Raw genomic sequence first — 27,594 nt, forward strand, 5'->3', positions numbered from 1 at the left:
GGTGGAGGGTGGGGGTTCCTAACAGACCATCTCATACATACTTTGGGATTACAGGATAGACCTATCATGTCTGGACACTCAGGGTGTGTGCTGTACAACTTCATGGGTGAATACATGTATGTGGATTTTAATGTACAGAGCACGTTAAGTTGTGTAACATGACAGCCCTGGCCCACCTACAGGCCAGGGGGAATAAAACGTATGTACTTACTCACATGGTCGGAGTACAGCACATTTCCATGGTTACATGCCTCCATGAGATCCGGCTGTAAGGCATTTTCTCAATTAGTGATCAATGGAGAAGGGCCTAGCTCATGGTGGGTGGTCCCTGGGCTGGTGGTCCCTGGGCTGGTGGTCCCTGGGCTGGTGGTCCTGGGCTGGTGGTCCTGGGCTGGTGGTCCCTGGGCTGGTGGTCCTGGGCTGGTGGTCCTGGGCTGGTGGTCCTGGGCTGGTGGTCCCTGGGCTGGTGGTCCCTGGGCTGGTGATCCTGGGCTGGTGGTCCTGGGTTCTCTAAGAAAGCAGACTGAGCAAGCCAGGGGAAGCAAGCCAGTAAGCAGCACTCCTCTCTGGCCTCTCCATCAGCTCCTGCCTCCAGGATCCTGCCCTGTTTGAGTTCCTGTCCTGACTTCCTTTGGCAATGAACAGCAACGTAGAAGTAAGTGGAAGCCAAATAGACCTTTTCCCCACCGACTTGCTTTTGGGTCCTTGTGTTGTTATGTCACAGCAGGTAGAACTGACACCACCTGACATCTTTCCCCATTTCTTTGCAAAATGAAATTGTTTGAGAGCGTATGCCAATCTCCAGAGAGTGGCTTTTGCTTCAAGAGATGCTTTGGCCACACTGACTGAGGAGAACAGGCTAAAATGCGGAAGAAATGGAGACAGAACTCCAACAGCCTTAACTGTGGATTTTGGGAGACACCAGACAACCACAGCTCACACCAGAAGGAAGCAAGCAGGTTTCAACCAGTTCTCGGGCACCCTTCCTAGTCAGTTTGCCTTTTGGAGTTTCCCTCACACCTGCAGGAGGGGCAGGGCCAGCAGACTGGAGGCCACGGTGTTCAGGTCCCTCTGAGTCTGGCCTTCCCTTCGTCCTGCTGCCTCCCACCCCCACCCCCACCCCCACCCCCTCACAGCCTGAAGCTCATTTTCTGGAGAGAGTAGAGCGGGCGGGCGGGCGAGTGAGCGAGCTGAACACTTGGAAGGAAACACCGTCGTGGCAGCCTCTGCCCGGCCCTCTCAACTCACAGTTCAGCACAATAATTTGGGGTCAAAGAGAGAGGTCCCACTTCTTATGCATTTCCTTGAACTCTGCCCCTAAGCACACGGAGGAGTGGATTTGGGGATTCTGGGCTCTGATTCTAATGTGCTGGGAGATTATTTGACCAAACAGCCTAGGTTTGTGTAACCTGTCATTGTTAAGATATCTTAGTGGCCTTAGAGGTGCTTTATGGGCCCCTCATGCCCCGGGAGCCACACTCCATCTGAATTTCCATCTCAAGTGTGCCCAGGGGTCATAGTAGCAAGCCAATCAGCTCACAGACCCGTTCGGTTTGCTCAACACAGTTCCAGCTGCTGTCACTGCTTTAATTGCACTTCAATTCCCGGAGCAGAGCAGGTGGCGTCCATATTTCCAGACTCCCCGCTTCTGTCCACGGCTCATCTCACACACACGTTCTGAGCCTGCAGACTATTGGGCACACAACCTTTGGCAGACAGGTGTCTTCTGGTAGGAAAGTACAGTAGGGGCTTGTGGGGGGCACCCTCTGTTTGGAGACAGTACTGATAGAAGCTGCTTTCAACGGGACCCTGGGCCAGCAGCCTATGCCCAGGGTGCCCCCACATGTGTGAGCACAGGTGGAAATATAAAAACACACATGCTTATCTTACACAGTCCATTCATGAAGGGACCTGCCAGAGACCACGGACTCTAGGGAAGGCTGCTAGCTGGCCAGACAGTGGAAGGGGGGGGGGACACTGAATCCTCCTCATTGTATAGCTAGCTATTGTGTTACCAAAGCGAAATCTAAATAAACCCTTACTTTCTTTGCTCTTAGTGAACTAAAAAAAAAAAAATCATAGATTTGGGCTGGTAGGATTGTAAACTAATCCAGAGTCACCGTGGAAGTCAGTGAGGTCCTCAAAAATATTAACAACAGATCTTCCACGAGCCTGGCCCTAGCACTCCAAGCTGTTCACCCCAAATACTCCGAGTCAGTGTATTCCAGAGATCCTTGCGCATCAGCGTTGACTCCGGCACTAGTCACGTGAGGAAACTATGGAAATAACCCAGGTGTCCAGATATAGGAGAATGGATAAGGAAATGTGGTTTACATACACAGTGACTTGTTTTCCCCGGCCATAAAAAGAGAGCAAAGTCATGCCATTTGCAGGAAAATAAATGCAAGAGGAGATGACCATGTTAAGTGAACCAAGCCAGGCTGAGAAAAGACAAATGCCATTTGTTTTTTCATTTAAACATTGATGGTTGTCTCTTATTTGTGGCTCCTAGATTTTAGACATTCGCCAAAAACCATGTGTGCATATATTAAATGAGAGTAGGTGTGAAACTGTCTAGGGGAGGAAGGGGGTCAGTGGGGGAGGGAAGAAGACAGGTGGGATGGAGGAGGCATGAGAAGGATACCCACATACAATGTATTCATGTGAAAGCTTCAAAATAAATTTTAGAAAGCCATCAATGCTGAAGGCCATATGGCTAGACAATACATCATTTGCCTCCCCCCGCCTTGCGTAGAGAGCTGGTCTGACTATGAAAACAATTACCTAGGTTATTTTCTGGGGACTCTCGGGCCACTCTCGCTGAAAACATTGATCTCTCCCCGAGACCTGCAGAGGTCCCATAGGTGACAGGAACACATGAGAAAGGCTTCTGACATCTGTCTTCACATTTGTCCGTCTCCTCTGTGGCCTTAACCTTTGGGCTGTAGACACCCACAAGCCTCCATGAAGGAGAGCACAAAGCCATGACAGACGCACAGAGAGGAAGCATAAAGGAATTATGGAGAGAAGTCGGTGGGCAGGTAGCTCAGTGGTAGAGTGTTTGCTTAGCATGCATGGAGACCTAGGTGTGACCCCCCCAGTAGGGGGGTATGTGGTTGGTTTTAAATGTCGACTTGCCACCACTTGGACTCAGCTGAGTAGAAACATCAATGTAGAAACCATCTGGAACAGGTTGACCTAGTAGAATCTGGGGGTGGGGGTGGGGTCTCTTGATTGCTTTAATTAATGTGAGAAGGTCCACGTGTGGGCAGCACCTTCTGGTAGCAACCGAGACCAAAAAGGAAATGGGAAAAGGAAGGTCATCAGCTCTTGACTGCTTGACCTTTCTAGAGTTCGTTTACCCCATGCTTCTGCTGCTGCTGGTGGTGATGATGATGATAGTGATGCTGATGCTGTGATCCCTTCACTGACACTAGAGCCTGATGATGATGTTGATGATGATGATGTTGATGATGATGATGCCTTCACCGACACTAAAGCCAGCTTTTCTAGACTTCCAGCTGATGACCAGCAGCTCTCCAGGAACCCTCCAGGCCTCTAGTGCCATATTGAATCTTCCAAGGCACCCAGTCCCATAGACTGAACAACTATCAGGTTTTGGATCTTTCAGGTGTGAGACGTCTGTGGGACCATTTAGACTCTATTGCATAAGCTGATTTAGTAAGTCTTTAAATTTATTTATTTTTAAATATAAATTAATTCTGTCGGTTCTGTCCCTCTAGAGGACCGACCCTGACTGATACTGGGGAAGGTCTAGACATGAATAGTCATTATTCCCCTCTCTCTGTAACTCCTTTCCCCTGGAGCTGAGCCGGCACAGGCTCTCCCTCTTCCATTCTTTGGTCAACTGAATAGAGCTTGCTCTTCTGCCTCCCGGTCTCTGTCACTGACTTTATCAAGTGGCAGCAGAAGCGAACCATTTATTGGGTTGCAGCTGGACTTTTACCAGTTGTATGAATGGCCTGTCTATCAATGGATGAGCTACTGGAATCTGTGTGGAGAGCCTCCTCCTCGCTGTAAAACCTCATCAGGGACTTTAGGGCCCAGATCAAATGTTCCCTTCCTGCTGCCACCTACCTCAGTCCTTCCTAGAAAGAAGTTGCCTTCCTCCCCATGCTCCCGATCTTCTCTGGCGCGCGCCTAGCCCTGCTGGATAAGCACACTTGATGAAGCCTGACTTCCTGGCAGGCGGGTTCTTAAGGTCGTGATTGAGTGCAATTTATTTTTGTAAGTCTAACGACTTCCAGAGATATTTGCAACATTGGCTACAGACTCCAGGTTGGGGATTCAGCTCTGTAGGAGAGTGCCTGCTAGCATATATGAAGTCCTGGGTTCAATCCCCAGCCTTGCATACATCGGGCATGGTGGCACAGGCCTGTAATCCCAGCACTCGGGAATTGGAGGAAGAGAGTCATCCTCAGCAGCAGAGTGAGTTTGGGGCCACATGAGGCTTCCTGAATTACTAGAGACTCTATAAAATAAATAAACAAACGAACAATGAAAGGGACTGGAGAGATGGCTCAGAGGTTGCGAGCACATGCTGCTTTTGCTGAAGACCTGAGTTCAGTTCCTAGCACCTCCACCAGGTGGCTCCCAACTGCTTGTAACTCCAGCTCCAGGGGATGCCTTCTCCTGGCCTCTTCAGGCACCTGCACTCACATGCACATACATCCATACAGGCGTGCACGCGCGCACGCACACACGCACGCACGGGCACACACACACACACACACACACACAATTAAACATAAAAATAAGTTCCTTAAAAGTAGCAAAAAACCAAACAAACCCACCACAACAGCCAAAGAAAACCCAGACTATCCCACCCCATCTCAGACTTCTTCCCAGTTTGTGGCCAGAACCTCAGATACTGGCTTCCATCTGCTTTACTGGGACCTTGCCCCCCCCAGCCCCCTCACCTATAGACATGTGGAGTAATCCCAAAGGAGCTTCCATTAGAGTACCGATGTTCTATTTCCACCAGAAGTGGGAACTGAGCTTTTGAAATATGGACAGCGTGCCTGAATTGGTAATCGTCTCTTTATTGTGGTGCTAAGAATCAAACCCAGGGCTCCTGCACACCTGTGTTGTAGGACAGTCTTCCAAACATGGCTGGACCTTCGTCCACTTGAAGTCTCAGCAGCTGTGATGCCCCGCTCAGTAACAGGCCACGGTGAAGCATGGAGAGGCTTGTGACCCTCCCCCCTCCTCCAGGGTGTGCACATTAGTGTGTTGCCAGGTTAGTGTGGGGAGAAGTATATTGCCCACCCTGCCCCCATGTGAGAATATATAAGACAAATAATTGTGCTGAGAGGGACATTTTCTTCACTGATGAATCCACTGTTCAGTTGTCCATGCCCCTGTCAGTGACCCCTGACCTGTGCTCTCTTGAGAATCCTAGTTCAGCTCTGGTTCACCAAGTGAGCCTGGGATGGAATCATTCCGTTCATGGTGTGTCGTCAGTGTTTATCTGTGTGAATAAAATGTTTGCTGTCCCCAAGGAAAAGGACTCACAGAACCAGGTGGGTGCTAGAGTCCTTGCCTAAGAGCTCGATTTTGAACTGTGTGTGATTTAAGTTCACCCGTCATTTTAAAAGCCGCGTCTGTATAGTGGCTACCAGAGGAGGGAGCTCAGTTCTAGAACGTTCTTCCTCTAGGGGCAGCCTCCCTGGGTGAACAATCAAATCCCAAGGAAGCAACGGCCACGGCATTCTTGTTTCTAAAGTAAAAATGGTTTATTCATGCCACAGTACATAAGAGGTGAAGTGTCTCGCATCACAAACGGTACAGCCAACTCCCCGGAATGTTCCTGTCTTTGGCATAAGGGAGAGCATGAGGGGAAAGCCAGGCTATGCTAAGGCAGCTAAGATGGGGAGAGGGTCTCTATGGTCATCTTCACAGGGAGGAGCTCCGTGTCCATTAGCGGCAGGCCGATTCTCCGGATCGTTAGGTCGGGGGGCACAGGCAGGGCCACTTCTGCGTGATCCACCATGCCGAACCCTTCAGTCATCTCCACCGCACAGGTACAGCAGTGCCTTCTGGTAGTCACCCTTGGTGTCTTGCTACAAGGGGCCAGAAAGAGAAAAGAATGGTAGTGTCAGAAAAAGAGGACGGACTCCACGGCAGCCTGCCACACCTTTGGCGTGCCATGGTGATGTCGCAGGCCTGCACAGTGTGCCAAGGCCCTGGTCCTCCAGAGGACGGGCAGTGGGAAATGGCACTTTGAGTCCTACCATGACTGCAAGGGCGGAGGATGTACCCCACACTCCGGTTCCTGTGGGGAGTCCTCCGCATCCCCCCTTTTCTCCTGCACCCTCACCCTTCTGCAGAGGATGGGGTGGAGCCCCAGCTGCTGCTCTTCGGTCACATGAAAATAACTAGTGAAGTGAAGGAATAATTTCTAAGAGTCTAACTGTCCCCGGCTTTAACCTAAGAAGCCTGGACATACTGACTCTCTCTACAGTTGTCCCTGGTGACCATAGATAATGACACGTATGGGAATGTCAGGATCTTTTAGAAAGGGAGTGCATGTCCATAAGCTTAGCGACCTGGGAGAATGAGGCAGGAGGATCACAAGTTCAAGGCCAGCTCAGACATCTTAGTAAGAACTCTTTTCAAAGTGAAATAGGATGGAGATAGTTTAATCTGTAAGGTGCTTTCCCCACAAGCTTGGGGGCCTGAGTTCAACCCCCCATCTTAAAAAGCCAGGCCTGGTGATGCACACTGGAATCCCAGCACTGGGGAGCAGAGACAGGAGGATCTCTGGGGTTCACTAGCCAGCCAGCCTCATTCAGTCAGTGAGCCCCAAGTCTCAGTGAGAAACCCTGTCTCAACAAACAAGGTGGACAGTCCCTGAGGAAACGCACCAGAGGTTGACCACTGGCCTTCACACGCCCCTGCACACCCACACCCACACCCACACAGACACACATATCAAAAATATTTTTTTTTTTAATTAAGAAGCTGGGGATGCTAACAGTGGAGTGTTTGCTTAGCATATGCAAGGCCTAAGCTCCATCCCATAATAAATCCTGTGGGAGCTAAGCACAGTGGGAACATGAGGACTCCACCATCCTTCCAAAATGCACAGCCACTAGGCTGAAAGGGGTGGGAGCCGTGAGTGACACCCTCTTAGGTCTTCCCGAGGATCTTCGAGAAGCAGCAGTATCACAGAGTACAAAATGCCTTTGGACTTCAAAGTCTCTTAGATTGTCCCTGAGTGTTGCCAGATCGGCACCATCAACACCAATGACCGCTGTATGGTGACACGTGAGGAATGTGTAATCCTGCTCTGAACCTTAGAATCCATGACAAATCATGAAGCTTGCCTTCAAGTATTAACCCCTGATACATGGTGCCTCGCATCTATTGTCAACAAAATGAGAAAACAGAGAGGTCATCACCACTCTGCCACTGCTCTCTCTGGCTACCTCCACGTCCCCCCATCCCCCTACCCCCCACCGCCCCACCCCCCACCCCCGCCCACAGACACACACAGATCATGTCTGGCAAAGCCAGCCCAGTGCCACAGGCTTTACCTGGATGTAGTAGTACAGGGACTTGCCATATTTCCTCTTGAATTCAGATCTGATCTTCAACATGTCCACTTCACTGCGGGAGACCATGATCCTAATCAGGACCTTGTCACGAGTCCCCTTGCCCTGGAAGTCAAATTGATCATTTAAGTTAAGTTCCTTGGCAATATTACCATTATAAAAAATATAGACCACATTTTTCTGGCACTTATGTGGTTGGTTTTTTTAAAATTGATTTCTATTTTTAAGTGTGTGTGTGTGTGTGTGTGTGTGTGTGTGTGTGTGTGTGTGTGTTTGTAAGGGTTTCCTCTGGAGGCCAGGAAAGAGTACAAGATCCCTGGAGCTGGAGTTCCAGATGGTTGTGATCTGTCCAACAGCCACAGCTGGGTCAAACCCAGCCCCTCTACAAGAGCAGCAGGTACCATTAACGACTGTGCCATCACTTACATGGTTCAGCCTCACTTATATGGCTCTTGGTACTGTTGCTGTACAAGACTAAAAACACAATAGTGAAACTATTCCCTTGACAAAGATGAGCATCTTGGATTGCCAAGCACATTTGAATTTTTAAAGATTTATTTTACATTTTCTAAGTATGGGGAAGCACATATGTGTACATGTAGGTGCACACAGAGGCCAGAAGAGGGCGTCAGATCCCCTGTAGTTGGAGTTTCAGGAGCCTAGGAATGACTCCAAATAGACACTAGGAACTAAATTCAGGTCCTCTGAGGGAGCAATATGTGCTCTTAACTGCTGGACCATCTATCCAGCCAGCGCAGAAGTCAGCTCTGTGCTTATGAAGGCCAGCCTGCAAGTTTGCACATGCACCAAAGGCCTGCCAACACTTAAGGATGCAGAGAGGAAGGGCCAGCATGCTGTCTTCACGGCCCTATGTGAATGCATGGAATAGCCTGCACTGAGGAAACGGTTATCTGTGACCAAAACAGCAAAACCAAACAAACGAAAAACCAGGAGAGCTGGCAGGGCGGCGGCAGGGACAAGAAGGGTGCTCCAGAGAGGAAAAGCAAAGGCCTGGAGAGCAGAGCACTCACGGCCGGACAAGGGCGTGAGAAACAGGCTGCTCTGGGGCAGTTCGTGCAGGAAGAACCCAGAGCTCTGCATCAGCTCTGTGACTACATGCTAGTGGAGGTGCCAGGAGCTCCTGCTTCCTTTCTCATCCAGGAGATAAAAAACGGAAGCCCCGCAGGGTTTCCTGCAAGCCCCCGCAGGGTTTCCTGCCAGGACTTCAGGGAGGGAACTGAAAAGCTAACTCATAGTCATAGTCGCATAGTACCTGCGGATGGTCTCTCGCATCCTGTTTGTTTTTACCCTGGGGATAACAGGAGGCCGTCACTGAAACCCCAGCAGGACCCAGACACCATTGCCACCTAACCTTTCCCTACCAGTGACACATACTTCTGGAGCTGCGTCACACATACTTAAACAGCTGGGAGAAGGTGGATTGGTGCTTTCGCACCTGCCAAATACAATCTCAGTTAGCTAGCATGCTCCTGTCAGATACGGGGGGACCCTTCCTCTAAACCAGTGGGTCTCAACTCTTGGGGTTCATGTATCACATACCCTGCATATCAGATGTTTACATTACAATTCATAATAGTAGCAAAATTGCAGTTATGAAGTAGCAACAGAAATATTTTGTGGTTGAGGGGTCACCACACCCTGAGGACATTAAAGGGTCGCAGCATTAGAAAGGTTGAGAACCGCTGCTCTAAACACTAGTCGAGAAGATTCAGTATGAGCCGAAACAGCAGAGGAGTCTAGTGGAAATGGGGCCTCTGGGCCAGCCGTCCTTACCTTCATGGAGTCATAGAGCCGGTCAGCAAAGTACAGAGGTTTGTTCTGTATGCACTGGACTGTGGAGAGAAGAGGCAGGGTCAGGGTGAGTGAGTCTGCTTGCCTCCCTTGCCATGAGGGAGAGGATGGCCTGGCTCCGAGACACTGACCAGAATGGGCCTGTCACATGGATGCAGAATGTAGAAAACTCGGAATCCTGTGCCCACTAAGTCCCACCCACCGTGGTATTTCCAATAACGAGATGCGGAGGTCAGTGATGAGCCAGTGGGTACGTGAGCTTCCCCGCCACAGATCTCTCTTCTGCCCTGACTCAGTCCTCCCTGGCCACTCTCGGCTCTGCTGACTTAAAAGCCTGTCTGCAGTTCCACATTTAAATCTACAGTCAATCCTAAAACTCTCCAAGACGTGCAGAAAAGCCACCACACCGCCCAAGTCCCCTTGAATTAAGAAGATGGTCCTTCATTTCTCCTGTTTCCGTCCTCTCTTCCAGGGAGGAAAGGCCACGCTTGCTTACCCAGGTTCAGGAAGGCATTTTCCAGGTCTCCTTTGACCTCCTTCTTGATGCTTTCCAGCATGTCGTAAGGGCTGTAGTTCTTGTACCTTTCGAACACTGAAAAAAAAAAAAAAAGGCAACAAGTCGTATCAGAAGTGTTAGTCAAAACTGCACTGATGACCTACATAATTATACCCCACGATCAACAACAGCAGCAAGACAGACACAAAAAAACACAACACACACACACAAAACAAAACAAAAACAACCCCCACTCCCACCACCACCACCCCCCCAAAAAAACAAAACCTGAAGTGAAGGTGATCACAGGTGCCATGGCTGGGGTGGAGGTCACTCTGGTGGACCAGAGCTGAACTGCACCTGTCTTGCTAGGGGACCCAGGTCTAGCTCCTGCCCCTAATGGCTCTGCCTAGGCCACAGAACGTGATCACCTCCCTTTTCTCTGCCTGGAAGCCATCTATCTAGATGTCGTGAGAAGCGGGACAGCTGGTCATGTCCTCCACTTCAATAAACACAGCAAGAGCAAAGGCCCCTCCAGTAAGAAGGGGAGTAAGGAAGGACTGGGAGAAGGCTGGGCGGACAGCATGCTTGTCTTGCAAGCATGAGGGCCTGTGTTAACCCCTGCAGCCCATGTTTTTAAAGAAAAATCCAAGCATAGTAGTGTGTGCTTGAGATGCCAGTGCTGGGAAGCCTACAGCAGGAGGATGGGGTGTGGGGTGGGGGTGAATCTCCGGCCAGCCTGCCTAGCCTCGCTGTTGAACTCCAGTGAACTAAAAAACAAAACCAAACAGGGAGAATGGTTCCTCGGGTGTGATACCTGAGGTTTACCTCGGGCTCCCACATGTGCACCCATATGAAAATACACTCACATGTGCACACACACACACACACACACACACACACACACACACACACACGGGATAAAACAAGGTAATACATCAAATATAGAACATATTTGGGGACAGAGGGTCCAGAATGAGAAAGGAGACCAAATGATTTGATTAAAAAAAAAAAAAAACTGGGAGAGCCAGGTGGAGAATGAGCCTTGTTCTGGAAGCTCTAAGCCTCAGCGGAGCCTGCACCTCTGCCATCCGAGAGCCCCCTGGCACCGAGGTCTCCCTGGCACAGCACCCACCTTTCTGCAGGTGGCACACACTGCGCTCGGTCATGATGCTGATCCACTTGGGAACGTCGGTCCCTTTCCGTTTCACCCCGGCGTCATAGAGGTCCTGGGAGAGAGGCCGGCAACCGGGAAACGTCAGCCACACGGCCCCAAGCAAGTGTCACTCAAAAGCCCATCCCAGGTGACAAGTGAGCACGGAAGCCCACACTGCGGGTGTGACCCCCCAAATGTACCACTCACAACAAGTGAGCTCAAGTTTTTGGCTTCTCGGGACCACACTGAGCTATCTCCCTAGACCACAAAGCCCACTTCTAGCACTCAGTAAAAACCTTCCTCTCATCCTAGAAGTACTCTGCAGACGATGCAGGATTTTCAAACTGAGGCACCTGATTTTGTCCGCCGCTTTCATGACATGCCTTGAGATAACCCAACTGCTGGCCCCTTTACGTGAGGTACACCTAGGTCACAGCCGTCTAAACCAGTTTTACGAGGAAGGGGCAAGCCTCTGTCACCCTCCCCTGTCCCCACTGAGCGGAGCAGGGAGACCTCCTATCCTGCTCGGACCTACTCCATCCATTCCACCTTCCCTACCAGCTACTGCCAAGACCAAGCACTTCCATGAAGCCCAAGCCTGAAGGAGCCCATGGGAGCTGGGTACAGATCCGGTCATCAACAGCAGCATTACAAGTGTCACTCCCAGGAAGTAGGCGCAAGCCTCATATTTCTCAGATGGGTTGAGGCTTAAAAAGGGCCACTACTCCCTTGTAAGGGACATTACTTAGTTCTGCCCCTCCCACAGCTGTGGGCTGGACTCACGGACTCACTTCTAATGATCAGAGTATGACAAGAGTGCCAGTGTGTTACACTTGGGACCGGGCCATAAAAGCACGAGGGCTTCCGGCTCCCTCTTGAATCACTCAATCGTGGGAAGCCAGCCACCATGTCGACAGGACATTCAAGCAGCTACATAGGGAAGATCCCTTTGACCCAGTCACACTCTCGGTAATTGTAGCCCTGACAACATCTTGTCTACAACCTCACGAGAGACCTGGAGCCAGAAACATCTGGCCAATCCGGTCCCCATGCCTGACCCAGAGAACCTGAGAGATAACAAATATCAGTTTGGGGTTATTCATGGTACATAAATACATGGTTATGTGGGATACAACCCCTCCAAAAGTACAGGCCATATAAACTTCAGTCAAGAAGCTTGGCACATACCCGGGCATCCTGGTCAATCAGTTCATAGTCAATGACAGAACCATCCTCCGCTCTTCTGCCCTACAGGAAAAGGACAGGGAAGACAGTCAGACCTAGCTCTTTGTGCATTATGAGGCTGGAGGTGGTTCCTCTCCAACTCCGGTGAGCTGTAACTTCTTCATTCCTGAACAAACACCACCTACAGCTTTTCTCCTGTCAATCTAGACAAGGCCGGGGAAGAGCGAGGTCGTCGAGGTCGTCGGGGAAGCAAGTGTGCACACTGTGCCTCACCAGAGTTAGCCACCCCTGGGTGCCCAGTCCTGAGTAAGCATCTCCCACAATTCTCTGAGCCACCCCCCAGAGAAGCAGAAGCCATTTCAACCTCTCCCCGAAAACTGTGCCTCTTGGTAAAACACATGGCCCCCCGAGAGTGCCGTGATGATGTGCAAACAGAGGGGAAACCCTTGCAGAGAGCTGTCAGCTGAGCCCAGGGGTAACAGGGTTGGGACCTGAGCGGGACCCTAAGGGGCTAGCAGTATGGTGGCAGGTGGGGCCCCTCTGTACAAGACAGGCTTCCAGGTGAGGGACACAGCGTCCAGAGGGATCACAGAGCAGGAAGACAGAATCACAGAGACGAAGATAAACGTTGCCGTGCCCAGGGCGAAGGCAGTGGGGCTTTCCGGATGGGTGCGGCAGCCATGGGTTTTGCCCAAGGAAGCAAAACGATGCACGTGGATTCTAAAAAGACCCGGGGACTGTGGTGCCCAGACAGGGGCACGTGAAGCCAGGAGAGCCACAGAATTGTCGCTGTCACGGAGATGCGAGTGAGCCAGGCTGCAGCGCACTCCTCAGTCACATTTGCCTGAGAGGAAAAGTCCCGTCCCTGGACAGGCAGGTGTTCAGGTACACGCTGGCCGGAACTTAGAGATTCACAGGAGACACGCCTTACATCCATGTTAGTGTGCTAACGTTAGCCAAGAGCCCACAAAGGCCCCCACACATGCCAAAGCACAACACAGGCAAACATCTGCACACACAAGAAAGGCCAGAGGTGAAAGAAGTAAGGTCCCTTGCATGGGTTTGGTGTGGCCACAAAGAGTGGCGAAGCGACCTTCCTTCAGTCACTCGGTGAAGGTTCACACAGAAATCCAGGCCAGAGCTTGGGAGCCGCCCACCCCTCCCCTGGCCCCGGAGTCCAGTTGTCCACACGGTTCTGCAGGATAAGAAATCCTATTAACAAAATGACAGCTCTGCGGCGGCGGGAAGGCAACGGAATTTCTGAGCAGGCACGAGGATTTAGTTAATTCCTCCCCAGTATAGAAGGAGCTGTGCCTGCCTGTCTGCCTGCCTGCCTGCCGTGGAAGGAAGCAAGGGGGGAGGGGAAGACCCAGACCAACCTTTGCAAGGGCGACCATCAGCTTGCGGAAGTCGCCAGATGTGTCCGAAATGATGTCCTTCTCCAGATCGGTCTTGTACACTGAGAAAACACCACATCTGGCTTAACGCTTCCCACCGGTACACCCAGCCGCCAACCCCATCTATCTCTCGCCCACCAAGCTTCCAAAAGCAGGCATTGTCGTGGTAGTGTGGAAACAGTCTATTCCCAAGTCCCCATCTGAGGAGGAAGTCTCTAGAAGGATGTTCGCTCCCATGAGATCGGAGTTAGGGTGATTGTCAGTGCCAACAAACAAGTCTAAATCGAGCCAGGGGGTCCGCGGGCTCTCTTTAATCAGCGGACTCTTTTCTAATTAAAATCCTGGTTCTCAAGCTGGCAGGATGGCTCAGTAGATAAAAGTGCTGGTGGCCACAGCTGGTGAACTGAGCTCCAGCCTCTGGACCCCTCACAGTAGGAGGACAGAATCAGCTGCTTTGGAGGGTCTGACTTCCACACGTGTGCACAATGTGGCAGGTGTATGCTTATAATCTCGGTGCTGGGGAGGCAGAGACAAGGGCATCTGTGGGACTCACGAGCTGGCCAATCTAGCCTAATTGGTGAGCTCCAGGTTTAGTCACACACACACACACACACACACACACACACACACACACACACACACACACACATATATATATATATATATATATGCATGCGCATGCGCACGCGCAACTTGTGCTGAGAGGCTGGATCCCAGAACAGGCGACTCACTTTCTTTATACACCCTGTTAATCTCCTGCAGCTCTTGGTTGGTCCTGGAGCAGATGATTTCAATGAGGGAGTCCTCATCAGTCCCCAGGCCCTGTGAAGCAAGAAGCCCAGACATCAGTGGCCCTCCTCACCCTCAGCCTACTGCAAACAGATGGCTCTGTTAGCTACATCTCCCCACGGCACCCCTCTTGAGCAGTCTGTCTGTCTGTGCTCGACTCCTTCAGCACAAAGTAAGGCTGTTTTTCTGTCACATCACCAGATCCCAAGATGGTGTAAGTGGCACATCTATGTTCAACTATGTTTTTTAAAAACATGAATAAGACGAGACAGCCCTCAGATATCTCACAGGGCTGGGGGGAGGCCGCAGGCTCCCATTTGCCGTTAGTCTACGATAGTTTCGATCATGGCTGCCCGCTATTTTAATAAACAGGAAATAGTTGTCTTCATTGAAAAGAAATGGTATGTGGTTACTGTCAGGCGTCTGCCATAGATTAGAACATCTACTTAGCGGAGAAAGGTGTCATTAGGGTAAAAACTAGTCTCTCTTCTTTGAAACACAAAAATGGCTCAACATTTAAAAAATGCATCATGTGACATCCATTTTTGCTTGATTACTCTGCACTTTTTGGGTATTTTAGTGAAGGAAAGGGGAATAACAAAATTGCTAAACAATCCTAGACACCAGCACTTTATTAGGAAATGAGAGTTTAATGAGTGAGATATTCTGGTTTAATATATACACTTTTGAGCTTGCTGGAGAGCTTGAAAGGACTCAATGAAACATGTATTTCAAAGCTGGCTTCCTGATCAAAGTCAAGGCTTAATAACCAGGGTCCTCTAGTACTTGTCTTCACGAATAGAGAGGTACCACTTTGAACTAAGTAGAATTACAGCTGTTTAAAATGTAAATCAATTAGAAGGTGTTAATACAATAAGAAAGGTCCTTATCCACATGAAAAGTGTGTCAGCTATTAATTAAACTTATTAGAGTGTATATGCCCCTTTAAAAATGTGCTTTGTATAATCTAAGCTAAGCCCCAGGTTAATAGTTAATTTTGAATTTTAGTCTTAATCTAATCTTTGACTCTTCTCCCGGAGTTTTTAATCATGATTTTTCGCAGGTTCCAGCAAAGCCCCAAATTCTTCCCTTGTCAGCAAAAAGTCTACACAGCCCTCCGAGCAGGTATTCTGAGATGACCACCAAGTTTCTGAATATTTCCTGGGAGAGGCAGGTTTTTTTTTTTTTTTTTTTTTTTCCGGAGATGACAGAAATGAGAACTGACAGTAAGTCATGTGCCAGGAGAAATGCCGTGTCCTGACACTGAAGGAGCAGGCGCCGAGCACATAGTATCTCTCTCTCCATCACCCGCATATCGGAGAACTCTAACAGGGTTTTATCTCTGCTTTCAAAGGTGACCTTGGCAATTTCTAAAACTTTGGCCCAAGCTTTCCACAGCTTACCCATAATTCTTATCACAGAAGCAACTTCTCCTGTGACATACGGCAAGACACCGCCACTGGTATTGCTTGAAGGGAAAACTGACTTTATTTTATTTTTTTTAAGGAAAGCATCGTTTTAGTTAATGTCCCTTCAAGATGTGTGTATTTCAGAAGGGTTCCTCAACCAGGACAGCTAATGGAAAGGCTGGCATCAGGTCAAAGATGGCACAGTTAAAGCACCTTTCACGGGGTTCGATTACTTGGATTAGTGGAGTGACTGACAGCTCACACAGGCCTGCTTCGAGTCAATAATACCTAATAATAGAGGCCAGGGAAATCACATGAACCACAACTAAGTGGATTCTTGACAAAAGTAAGATGAACTGATCTGAGTGTTGATGGTTTGAGAAACCTAGGAAAAGATTGGCTCACACATGGCCCCAAAGGTCCAAAGATTTGGCAATCTCAGGAATCTACTTTCATCAAGCTGTTGTTGACATGAAACTATTCTCTCTCTCTCTCTCTCTCTCTCTCTCTCTCTCTCTCTCTCTCTCTCTCTCTCTCCTCTCTTTCTCCCTCTTCTTCTCCCTCTCCCTCTCTCCCTCCCTCCCTCCCTCCGATAAAGTCTCATGTATCCAGCCTGGCCTTAACCTCCCCACATAGCCAAGGATGATCTTGAACATCTGATCCCCTCTGCCCCCATCTCTGGGGCGCTGGGATTATTAGCGCGCACCCCATGCATGCCTGGTTACACGGCACTATATTCTTCCTGATCTCTCCCCTGCAGCACAGCCTATCTAGGAGGACACTCCAGGCAAGCCCTCCCAAATAAACTGAGTGCCACTTGAGCTATGCTGATGAACTGAAGAAAGAGACATTTAACAAGTCCTACAGTGGCTCTGTGCTAACAAGTCCAGGGGTGTCTGGTGACGCCCTGTGTGTGAGGGGGCCTCATTCCAGTGTGTTCTGGGGAAAAGATGACAGTTCAACTGCGTGTGATAGATGGCTTCCGCTCACTACGGATGCCTTACCCAGCTGTGCCAGCAGAGGGCAGCATCAGATTATCCAACGTGTCACAAGCACACCCAGAAAAGGGGCCCCGAGCTTTGCTGTGTAGGACATTTATACAGCTCTTACATTTAAGTAATATTGTGTAGCTTAGGTGGGCACAAAATCCAAGGGTCCTTCTATACTAGAATTTACTAATTTAACCTCAAGTCCCATGTTCAAAATAACTGCAAAATCAAAACTTAGATAACAATATTACACCTTGCCAAAACTTTCCACTGAATCCAGGTGCTATTTCCAACCTGAAATCGAGCCCTACCTGCACTACGTTGCTCATTTTGGGCTCAAATCTGAATTTTGGACCGGGACTGGATGGGGGGAAGTCAGAGGAAGCGGCACCAGGGGGGCATGGGCAGAATCTGCAAGCTTTGCTAAACAAAAGCTGTTTTTCTTTCTCCTTAACACCCCACATATCCTCCTTAAAGAGGAAGTGTAATCAAGGAAGCAGTTTTCCCGAAAGGCATTCCAATCGCCCAGGTGCCAAGTCTGAGCAGCTGCTAACTGACTTCTCAGCATCAGGAAATTTCTTTGCAGTCTTAAAAAAAGGGAGAGAAATTGAAATATTTTTGGTTCAAATCCTGACAACTTATAGCATTGGGGAGGGGGGGGTATGATTTCAAATAAGAGCCCAGCACAACTGACAATCACCTAATTACACTCACAAGGCTGTAATTCACATACATTAATGGGAGAGCTGACAGATGACATCCCACATGTGTTTACCTTCATGGAGGCTTTCAGTTCAGAAGCATCATACTGGGCAGGTGTCTTCAATAGGCCCAAAATCACCGTCTCCAGGTGGCCAGATAAGGCTGACTTCAGCGCTGATGGAAGCTCCTGCCAAAGGGAGATGGTTAGGAGCCACGCTTATGATCAATATCCATTTTAAAACCAGTGAGACAGAAAATGAGACATCTCTGTCTAAAAGGCAGGCTGTGAGTCTTTGGCCACTCTGTGATCTGGGGAGAACTTCCTCCCTACATTCCCTTCATCAGACCAGGGGGTCAGAAACCACATTGTAACAAAACCCATTAATATCCAGGCTGATCACTAGCCGGAAACCGGTGTAGCCTGGGAGTTCCTGAGAGAGCTAAGAACGGAGCTTCACAGTACCGTGGGGACACCTGTGGGAGACAGGGCACTTTCCAAGGTCAAAGTCTAGCTGAAAAGAAGTGAGGTAGATAGAACAGCAGAGTCCTCCAGGGCTGCCGAGATCCCAGGGAAGACTTGTGAAGCTGTCCCAGGGTGGGGCCTTGTAGCCTGCAGAAGTCCTAGCAGGGCCGGGAGTGGAACCAAGGCTGCCCTGTGTAAAACACTGCACCTCACAATCAGCCATCTACTCCTCCAAATCGGGGTGGTGTGAGTGAATATGATGTGAACTCCAGCCCCCCAGATTCCCCTTTTGACTCCCTGTTGAATATTATTTCTTAGGGGTGCTGCCGTCCTTGTGAACACATGATTTTAATAAAGCCAGGAGTCTGAGGCAGTACTTAACATATGTAGACAGATATTCTTAATTCAGGGTGGCTCTTAAAGATATTTTCCTTGGAGAGTGGGCATCTTAACAGCTAAAAGTACCGACTGGCTGACCTGAACTGAACGGAACTACAATGGTTCTCTCTCTCTCTCTCTCTCTCTCTCTCTCTCTCTCTCTCTCTCTCTCTCTCTCTCTCTCTCTCTCTCTCTCGCGCGCGCGCGCGCGCGCACGTGTGTGTGTGTGTGTGTGTGTGTGTGTGTGTGTGTGTGTGTGTGTGTGTGTGTGTGAAGGTCACAGGACAAGCTTAGGTGCCATTCTTCAGGTGCCCTCCACTTTGTGTTTGAGACAGGGGCTCTCATTGGCCTGAAACTTGGCCTTGTTGGCTGGCTGGTCAACTGTTCCTGGGGATCCTCCTGTCCCTGCCTCTAGAGGTGATGGGCAGCCTGCTTTAGAGACAATCTTTCCGAACACACGTGTCAAGAATGTCAGACCTGATGTAGATCTGAGGAAGCATTGGGACCAGCTCATTCACATTCTTTCTCTAGCTTCTGATGCCTAAACCTACATGGGAGGTAGGAGGGTCTTTCTAAAACAACACATACCAATTATGATGCCAGCCTTCCAAACTGGAACCCTAAGGCTAAGGGATCCCAACTAAGTCTACCCTCCACATTCCCCACTACCATCTCTGTTCCAGCCTTAACAGGCATCTGGGTACCTACTGGATTTTTCCACTTTGACTTGACTTGCTCAGAATGTCCAAACAATAATCCCATAAGGGATTAAAAAAAGAACAGTTGTCCTCTGTACAGAGAAACCTCATGCCTAATACTGGTTTGAATGTGCAAAGCACAAATCCAAATCCCTTCCTCCTCGTGGCCCCCCTTTGCTAGCTGTACCAAGATCTGTGGCTTGCCACCTGGGCAGGGTCAGTCTGGATCCCTCTAGAGCAGTGGTTCTCAACCTTCCTATGCTGCGACCCTTTACACATACACTTTAATACAGTTCCTTGTAAGGTAGCGACCCCCGACCACAAAATTATTTTCCTTGCTACTTCATAACTCATTTTGCTACTGTTATGAGTTGTAGTGTAAATATCTGTGTTTTCCGATGGTCTTAGGCAACCCCTATGAAAGGGTCATTTGCCTCCCAAAGGGGTCATGACCCACAGGCTGAGAACTGATGCTTTAGATCAGACCTTGACCAACAATGCATCTGCAAAAAAAAAAAAAAAAAAAAAAAAAAGCCAGGATGTCCTTCAGAAATGACCTCAAGCAGTTGTGGCATCTTTCTGTGACAGATGATCATTCTGGGCCACCAAGAATCATCAGGACAGTAGGCTGTCCCTAGCACATGGCAATGCCTGTGTATTTGCTGACCCTTCTCGTGACTCTGATAACATCTTTACTCCAACAGGCTATGAAGGGTCTGTGTTCTGCAGCTCTCTAACGTCAAATCAAGCTCTGTGTGTGTGCACAGCTCCAAGACCACACCGAATGAGCAGTTATTTCCTACTGTCCAAAGTGGTGGGCCTCCTGTTCCAGCAGGAACTTGGCTCTCCCAGCTCTCAGATCCTCTGGGAAAGCTAGAGACATAAAACACTCCGCTCTCCGCCTCACTGCAGATTAATACAAGTCTACTGGAAGAGGAATTTTAATGCACGTGGGATGAAGGGAGCCAGCTGCCTTCCTTTTTATGTCCTTTCCAACTATGTCAGAGCATGGAGGAGGGAGCGACGGCCAGGCTTGACCGGGAACTCCCAGGACCTGGTGGTCATGTCAACTCCGGGAACACACAGTCTCTTCTGGCATCCTGTCAGGTCACCTCCACTGTGGCTGGAAGTGAGCCTCAAGTCAGAGGGAGCTGCAGGACGCCACTTATGGCTCCGTCCGAGAATAAATGAAAAGCTTTTAATAGCAAAAAAAAGTTAAAAAAATTAAGTAGCACGTCCTTAAAAATAAAATTTCCCAATGCTGAAGGCAAAACAAGATAAACAAGTGGGAGAGCTGCTTTTAACCACGAGTGGACCAGCCACGGAGAAAACACACAGAGACCCCCGAAACAGCGGGAGCGGGGCACGCTGAAGATGGCGGGAAGAACACAGCGCTTCAACAAGCCCGGTCGCTGCGATGATTTGACAAAGCTAAGCATGTTATTAGTTGTGTGTGTGTGTGTGTATGCATATATATGTTCATGTGCACAGGTACATATGCACATGTATGTCTACATGGGAAGGTCGGTGGTTGATGTTTATTTTCTTTCTTCAATTGAGCTCCATCTATTTTTTGAGACAGGGTCTCTCACTGAACTCAGCTTTCGGGAATCAGCTGGACTGATTGTCCAGGGAGCCCCAAGAATCCTCTTGTCTAGACTCCCCAGCCCTGGGGTTACAATGACAAGCTGTGTATTTAACTTTTTTTTTTTTTTAACATGGATGCTGGGGATTGAACTCAGGTCCTTCCTCATGCTTGTGTGGCAAGCACTGTACCAACTGAGTTGTCTCCCCAGCCCTTCAGTGTAGGTGAGAAGATCCTGTTAGGATCAATGCCCAGTGGAGGAAACCATCCTAAAATTAAGTTCACAACATCTGATGAAGAAGCACAAGAAGCCAATAGAGGAAGTGAGTTGTTCCGTTTAAAGTACTAAGCACAGTACCTGACACAAAGTAAGCACCCGACAAGTGGTTCCACTGCTGCTATTCCTTGTGATCTATTCCAGAGTGTCTCCCTCATGTGCTCTAGGGTGTTACCTCTATGTTCCAGCTCCCACATGTGTGCCTGTGTGAGCAGCAACCCTCACAAGGATGTGAGGGGGAAAACCTTGGACATCCAAGAGTTCTAGAAGGCTCTTTTTGGTTAAAGACGAGCCACAATTCACAGAAAGAATGTTGGACAGTGGGTGGGGGGGTGGGGTGGGGAAATGACTCAGCAGGCAGTGGTGCTAGATGTAAAAAAAGCCAGATGTGGTAGCACACATCTGTAACCCAAGCATTTCTGTGGCAAGATGGAAGATGAAGACAGGAGAATCACCAGGAAGCTCCAGAGCCACCCCGGGGTAGGCAGGATGACACAAACAAGGGACACACATATACACACACACTAATGAAGAACAGAGCCAGAGATATCGGAAGACATTAGTCCAGCAAGGCCTGCCCTCCACCCCGGGGAGACTCCACTACCTTCTTGGTCCTCCTCTGATAGGCGAAGGCAATGTCCTGCCTCTGCGCATTGCTGCGGTTAGTCAGGATGTTGACGATGGTGACCTCGTCCACTCCTGCAGAGAATCAATTGTGAACCGTTAACCCACCACACTCTCCTACTACAAGGGACCTTCATACAGTGAAATCCGTGTGCTCTTTTCCACACCCAACACTCGGATGTCAAGAGCAGCTCTTCCCTCTTCCCGACCCAGCACAGACTCTCATCACCCTCTTTCCCAGAAAGCCTTAGACCTGGGGCCTCGACCCTTTAAATATTTGTACTTAAAAAGGCTATTTTATTCATGAATTGGTTCCTGAAATCAACCGTGGGAGGTGAGTGTGTGTGTGTGTGTGTGTGTGTGTGTGTGTGTGTGTGTGTGTGTATGTGTGTGGAACTCTGGCAGCCAGACGGAACGAACAACAAAGATTTAGGGGGATTTTAAATGAACATCCCCAAGTTGCCACTTAACTGGAGAATTAATAGACAGAACCTTCAAAATGAATTAATAGAGACAATTATTTATATTTATTGCAAGATTACGACTGTATAAATGGCTAGGTATAATTTCTATAATTATACCAGCTGTCATGACAAACGAGTCAGGCTTAATATGGCAGTTATATTTTAATAGCTTAATTGATTAATAGAACCACCCTTATTGAAGGCGAGATTGTCTCACAAGGAAAACACACATCCTGTGCTTTCAATCTTCAATAGGTGACTTTAATAATCAATTTTACAACTGTATTAAAAAAGAGTAAGTGTTTTAATCTAAATTAAATCTAAATTGGGAGTTTTGAAGTGCCACCCAAATGTTTCAGTACCTGTTTTAATTGGAACATGTGTATTTACAAAGATAAGCAATACCTAGTGGTATCTGAGAGTTTCCAATTTTGTATCAGAAATATTCCACACATGTCATTTAAGTCGGGAAAGCTCGGTCTTAAGGATTCAGGCAGAGAGAAGGCTCTCTCCTGCCTGACTAGGAACTTTGTTTAATAAAATGAAAAGTCTTTGCCACAACTGGGGAGATATTCCAGAGCCCCTGAGCTCACAAGGTCACTCACAGACTGCACACGGCAAGTCGGAGGCATCCCAGAGCACTTGAGCCCAGAACTATGATGTCTGCGGGCAAAGAAATGAGCAGATGGACACAGGATGCATTCTGATGCTTCATGGTCACTAGAAAGCTACAATTTCTGGGTATAAAAATAAAGATGGGGGCGGGGAGACGGCTCAGCGGTCAAGAGCACTGATTGCTCTTCCAGAGGACCCCAACTTCCAGCAACCATATGGCAGCTCACAACTGTCTGTAACTACAGTTTCAGGGGACCCAAAATTTCCCATGGCAAAACACTAATGCACATTAAAAAATCATAATAATAAAATTTTAAAGATAAAGATGGCTTAACATTTTTATATACTCATTTCAAAGTGAGGGCACACCAATAAACATACTAAGCCATTAACAAATGACCCTGACTTCAGCTTAGATTTTAGGGCAGTCAGTATAAACACAGAGACCCTATTGCTAGACTTGGGTCAGCTCTGAGGATGCTGATGTCACCCTGGATTTCCAATAAGGGGCTGGTTAAAAATCCTTTTGTCCACATACTGGAGTACTATGTGGTCATTTAAAATTACAGCGTGGAAATATTGCCTGCTCTGGGGAAAATAAACAACATACAAACAAAAGCACAGAATGTAAACCAGTCGACCGACTATAACCTAATTTTTATTTAGTTCTTCATTTTGTTTTTGTTTGTTTGTTTTTTCTTTTAGAGATGGGGTGTCACTATTTAGAACCAGTTGGCCTCAAATTCACAGAGATCTGCCTGCCTCTGCTTCCTGCATGCTGAGATTAAAGTTGTGTGGGCTACACAGAGAAACCCTGTCTGAGAGAGAGAGAGAGAGAGAGAGAGAGAGAGAGAGAGAGAGAGAGAGAGAGAGAGAGAGAGAGAGAAGGAAGGAAGGAAGGAAGGAAGGAAGGAAGGAAAGAAAGAAAGAAAGAAAGAAAGAAAGAAAGAAAGAAAGAAAGAAAGAAAGAAAGAAAGAAAGAAAGGAAGGAAGGAAGGAAGGAAGGAAGAAAGGAAGAAAGAGAAAAGAATATGTATCTGTGTATAGGACTGGACCTAGAAGCATATTTATCAGTTTTAGCAGTGATCATCTGAGGGGTGAGGTAATTAAATATACTTGTAAAATTCATCATAATGGCCATGAGGGGGGTGAGATACACAGCGAATGTTGCACAGTCCTTGAACTAGAATCAACCAGTGACCTCACTTCAGAAGACACTGAACATGATCTGGCACAGATCTGTAACCTCAGCACTTAAGAAGCTGATATAAGAGGATTGCCGGTTTTGAGTCAGCCTAAGTCACATATCAAGGCTTTCAAACTATTAAGAAATGGGAAGAAAGAGACGTGGGCCTCTTTTTCCTTTAGAGATGGGGAGTCCAAAGATGAGACTGAGGCCCAGGTCTGCATCAGTGACCTGTGGAAATGCTGGCTCCTGTGAGTCACACTCTGTATATTGCCCGCACTGGGGACAATGGACAAAGACCCACAGTTCCACATCGAAGCTCTGACAGAGCCTGACATTAATCCACATTTAGATGTCATCAGGGATGGTGGTAGATTTAGTCAGACTCCTAAAGGTTATTAAGTCAGAATGTGACCCTCAGCTGACCAGTACTGAAATCCCAGAACACTTACTAAAAACTCTGCCCCAAGCAGGCAATGTGGATCAGTGGATAAAGGCAATTGAGGCTGAACTTGACAACCAGAATTTGAGCCTTGGAGCAACCCACATCATGGAAGGAGAGGACGGACTCCCCAAAGTTGTCTTCTGGCCTCCACATGTGCACCACGGCATTCTTTCACGTACAGTAAATTAATCAACCAATCAATGCAAACAACCAAACTCCTGAGTCCTCACCAGAGCTCTACTCGTTAGGACACTCTAGGACCTGGGAGCCCCAAAGCAGCATTTTAACACCAACTCCCAAATAATCCCTTCCTTGGGACTCACTGACAGAGGTGGGCGACCAAGGCTGGGGAAGGGGAAATCTACCACTGTGCTGTACTGTTACACCATCGCCTACTTTTACGAGGCAGAGGGTTGACTGCGGTCTTTGGGAAGGGAATATTTACTTTTCTCTAAACAACCCAGGCAAGAAATAACACCTAGGAAGAGGTAGGCTACACAAACTGTAACCCCAGTTCTCAGCCACCAAAGAGGCATTTGGCATTCCTTTCAGCAGCCAGGTGTCCAGTTGGCCAAACTGGAGGTCGGTCTACTCCTTGGGAAGGAATCAAACTCGGGTCCTCTGCAAGGGCAGCAAGCATTCTTAACTGCTGAGCTCCACTCAGGCGATCTTTTTAAAATTTACTAAACCTACTCAAACCTTAGAAGTTAAAGTTGCCTAAGATTGTATGTATTTGGCTCCAGGTGAGAAAACAACACTTGGGCACAGGGTAGAGGCTAAGCATGTGTTCCCTGGATGAGAATGGTTAGCTAATCTAATCATCTACATACTTTTGCTATTCCAACTGAAGACATGGGGAAGGTCAGTCATTGTTCTAGTCCACCTAAGGAAGGGCTTTGCTAAACGACAGCTCTAAGAAGGCATGACTGACAGCTGGGCTCCGGCAGTGGCTTTGGGGGCTTGGGTCTTTTCAACCATCCACCATACTTTTTCAAGCATTAAAAAGTTTCAAGTAGCTGGGCACTGGTGGCGCACGCCTTTAATCCCAGCACTTGGGAGGCAGAGGCAGGCGGATCTCTGTGAGTTCTAGGCCAGCCTGGTCTACAGAGTGAGATCCAGGACAGCCAGTACCGTTACACAGAGAAACCCCGTCTCTGAAAAACCAAAAGAAAAAAGAAAAGGAAAAAAAAAGTTTCAAGTGTTGGCTGAACCCAAAGCCACAAGGCCTGCGCCCGCCCTCCTCCTCTCTGTGGGTAGAAATCCCAAGTCTGCTCCGTCCGTCCTCCTGCATTCCATGGAAAATGTGTGTCTCCACTGTCCATGGCAAGGGACCAAGAGCCGTTTGGAACAGGATGCTGACTCACAGCGGCAGAGACATGCTGACTGCACAAAGAGCGGATTTCATTTGTTTGCTGGGGGCTCAAGAGGCCTCAGGACGGGAGCTGCCTGCTTGGAAAGAAAAGGAGAATTGCCTTATCCAGGTCCCCAGAGGGAGGGGGCGGGGGTCGAGGGCTACAGCTCGGGTTGCTGGATATCCTGACATTTTTGGATGAGAAGAAATCATCTTTACGACAGAGCCTGAAGTATGCCAGGGAGGACTGGCCAGGGCCCCAGGGGTACTATGACGGTTAGTATTACCAACTTGACTAGATCTAGGATCTAGAGTCACAAACTTCTAAGCATGTCTGTGAAGCGTTACCTAGATAGGGTTAACTGAGGCAGGAATGCTCATTGTAAACGTGGGCAGCACCATCCCGTGGCCCGGGGTCCTGGACTGTCTAAAGTGGAGAGAGTGGACTGAGCACCAGCGTTCATTTCTCTACTTCCTGGCTGTGGATGTAGTGTGGCTGGCTGCCTCCCATTCCTGCTGCCACGCCTTCCCCACCGTGATGGACTATACACGCCCATCGTGAGCCCCAAGAAACCCTCCTTCCCCTAAATTGCTTTGGTCGGGTCTTTTGACCCAGGAATGAGAAAACTAACACAGGAGGCCTCTGCATAAGCAGCGGCAACCAAGGTGATATTCTGGAAAGTATCTGGAACTCAGGCCTGTATGACCTGGGGGCACCCTGCTTCTCTCTCGCTGCCTGGCATTCCCAGATATAAAACAGGGACCATGGTAAAACTTTTTCTAGAACACAATAAAGACTGAATGAATGATAGGAGGCAAGTCCTTCCCTCAGCTTCTCTGACACAGACCTAGCCCCTGCCTGGATTCAATGACTGGCTTATGAAAACACAGGGCAGACAGAAGACAGGGACCCTGTTTGCTAATAGCGCTCAGGAGATTAACAGTACAGTTTCAAGGTCGACTATGGAAGCTCCGTGAGAACTGGGAGAGAAAATGTATACTCAGGGTAGGGCTGAGGAACCTCAGGCCTCTGGCAGGTGTGGTATAGCTGTGGGACATGGACCCAGGTCGAGGACAGCCTCGCTTAGCTGAGTACCCAGGAAGGCACTTTAACCCGGAGATCAAACTTCTGTTCCCACTCTGTTCTGACGTCACCTTGGTTAAGTTTCTTAGAAAGGAACCAAGGCGACCCTGGGTTCGATCCTCAGCTCAAGAAAGAAAGGAAGGAAGGAAGGAAGGAAGGAAGGAAGGAAGGAAGGAAGAAAGAAAGAAAGAAAGAAAGAAAGAAAGAAAGAAAGAAAGAAAGAAAGAAAGAAAGAAAGAAAGAAAGAAAGAAAGGAAGAAAGGAAGAAAGGACCCAAGGCCTAGTCTGCTTTGTTATAGACAAGGGATGCATTAATAATCGAGAACCCGGAGATGGGGATGTAACTCAGTAGGTACCATGCTGGCCTAACATACATGAAGTCCTGAGTTTGGAACCAAGCACCACACAGCCCGGGGGTTGTGGTGCTTACCTCTAACCCTAGCACTTGGGAGGTGGAAACTGGAGGGTTAGAAATGTAAAGCCACCCTTGGCTACAGAGCAGCTTCTAGGCCAGCCTGGGATACAAGAGACCCTGACTTAAATAAATAAATAAATAAATAAATAAATAAAGCCCTTCTAAGGCTCAGAGAACAATCTAGCATGTTTCCAAAATCCCATGTAGTACCAGCAGGAAAACACAAGGAAGCAAATCCAGTCATAAGTGGAATAACATGTGTGACATGGGGGCACCTTTGGACGCCCTGGTTCTCCGGTCACCTCAGGGAACGGGAAGGGACAAACCTGAACGGCTGCCACAGGACCCAGCAGGGCCCCCTCCTCCCTCAAACCACCGTGCAGATAGACGCCAGAAAAGAATCCGGTTTCTTCTGCCGTTTCTGGGTGAAACTGGTGTTTGGGTTTCCGCGGGGGACAGAAGGGCCGTCTCCTCTTACAGAGGAGAAAGGGATGAGG

The 27,594-nt window shown here is 48.7% G+C and overlaps 1 protein-coding gene across 1 annotated transcript in view; it reads right to left on the reverse strand.

Moving 5' to 3' along the window:
- Positions 1–5,731: 5,731 nt before the first annotated feature.
- Positions 5,732–27,594, reverse strand: part of Anxa2 (annexin A2) — a 41,067-nt gene continuing 19,204 nt past the window's right edge. The window contains exons 4-13 of the mRNA XM_028865941.2: positions 21,518–21,612; positions 17,586–17,699; positions 14,355–14,445; positions 13,606–13,685; positions 12,230–12,289; positions 11,021–11,114; positions 9,886–9,981; positions 9,372–9,430; positions 7,560–7,682; positions 5,732–6,083 (exon numbers count right to left, since the gene is read on the reverse strand). Coding sequence (XP_028721774.1) covers positions 6,024–6,083; positions 7,560–7,682; positions 9,372–9,430; positions 9,886–9,981; positions 11,021–11,114; positions 12,230–12,289; positions 13,606–13,685; positions 14,355–14,445; positions 17,586–17,699; positions 21,518–21,612 — 872 coding nt within the window. The 3' untranslated portion in view covers positions 5,732–6,023. The remainder of the gene's footprint in view (positions 6,084–7,559; positions 7,683–9,371; positions 9,431–9,885; positions 9,982–11,020; positions 11,115–12,229; positions 12,290–13,605; positions 13,686–14,354; positions 14,446–17,585; positions 17,700–21,517; positions 21,613–27,594) is intronic.

Source organism: Peromyscus leucopus, chromosome 7 (assembly GCF_004664715.2).
Source record: "Peromyscus leucopus breed LL Stock chromosome 7, UCI_PerLeu_2.1, whole genome shotgun sequence".
Lineage (NCBI taxonomy): Eukaryota > Metazoa > Chordata > Mammalia > Rodentia > Cricetidae > Peromyscus > Peromyscus leucopus.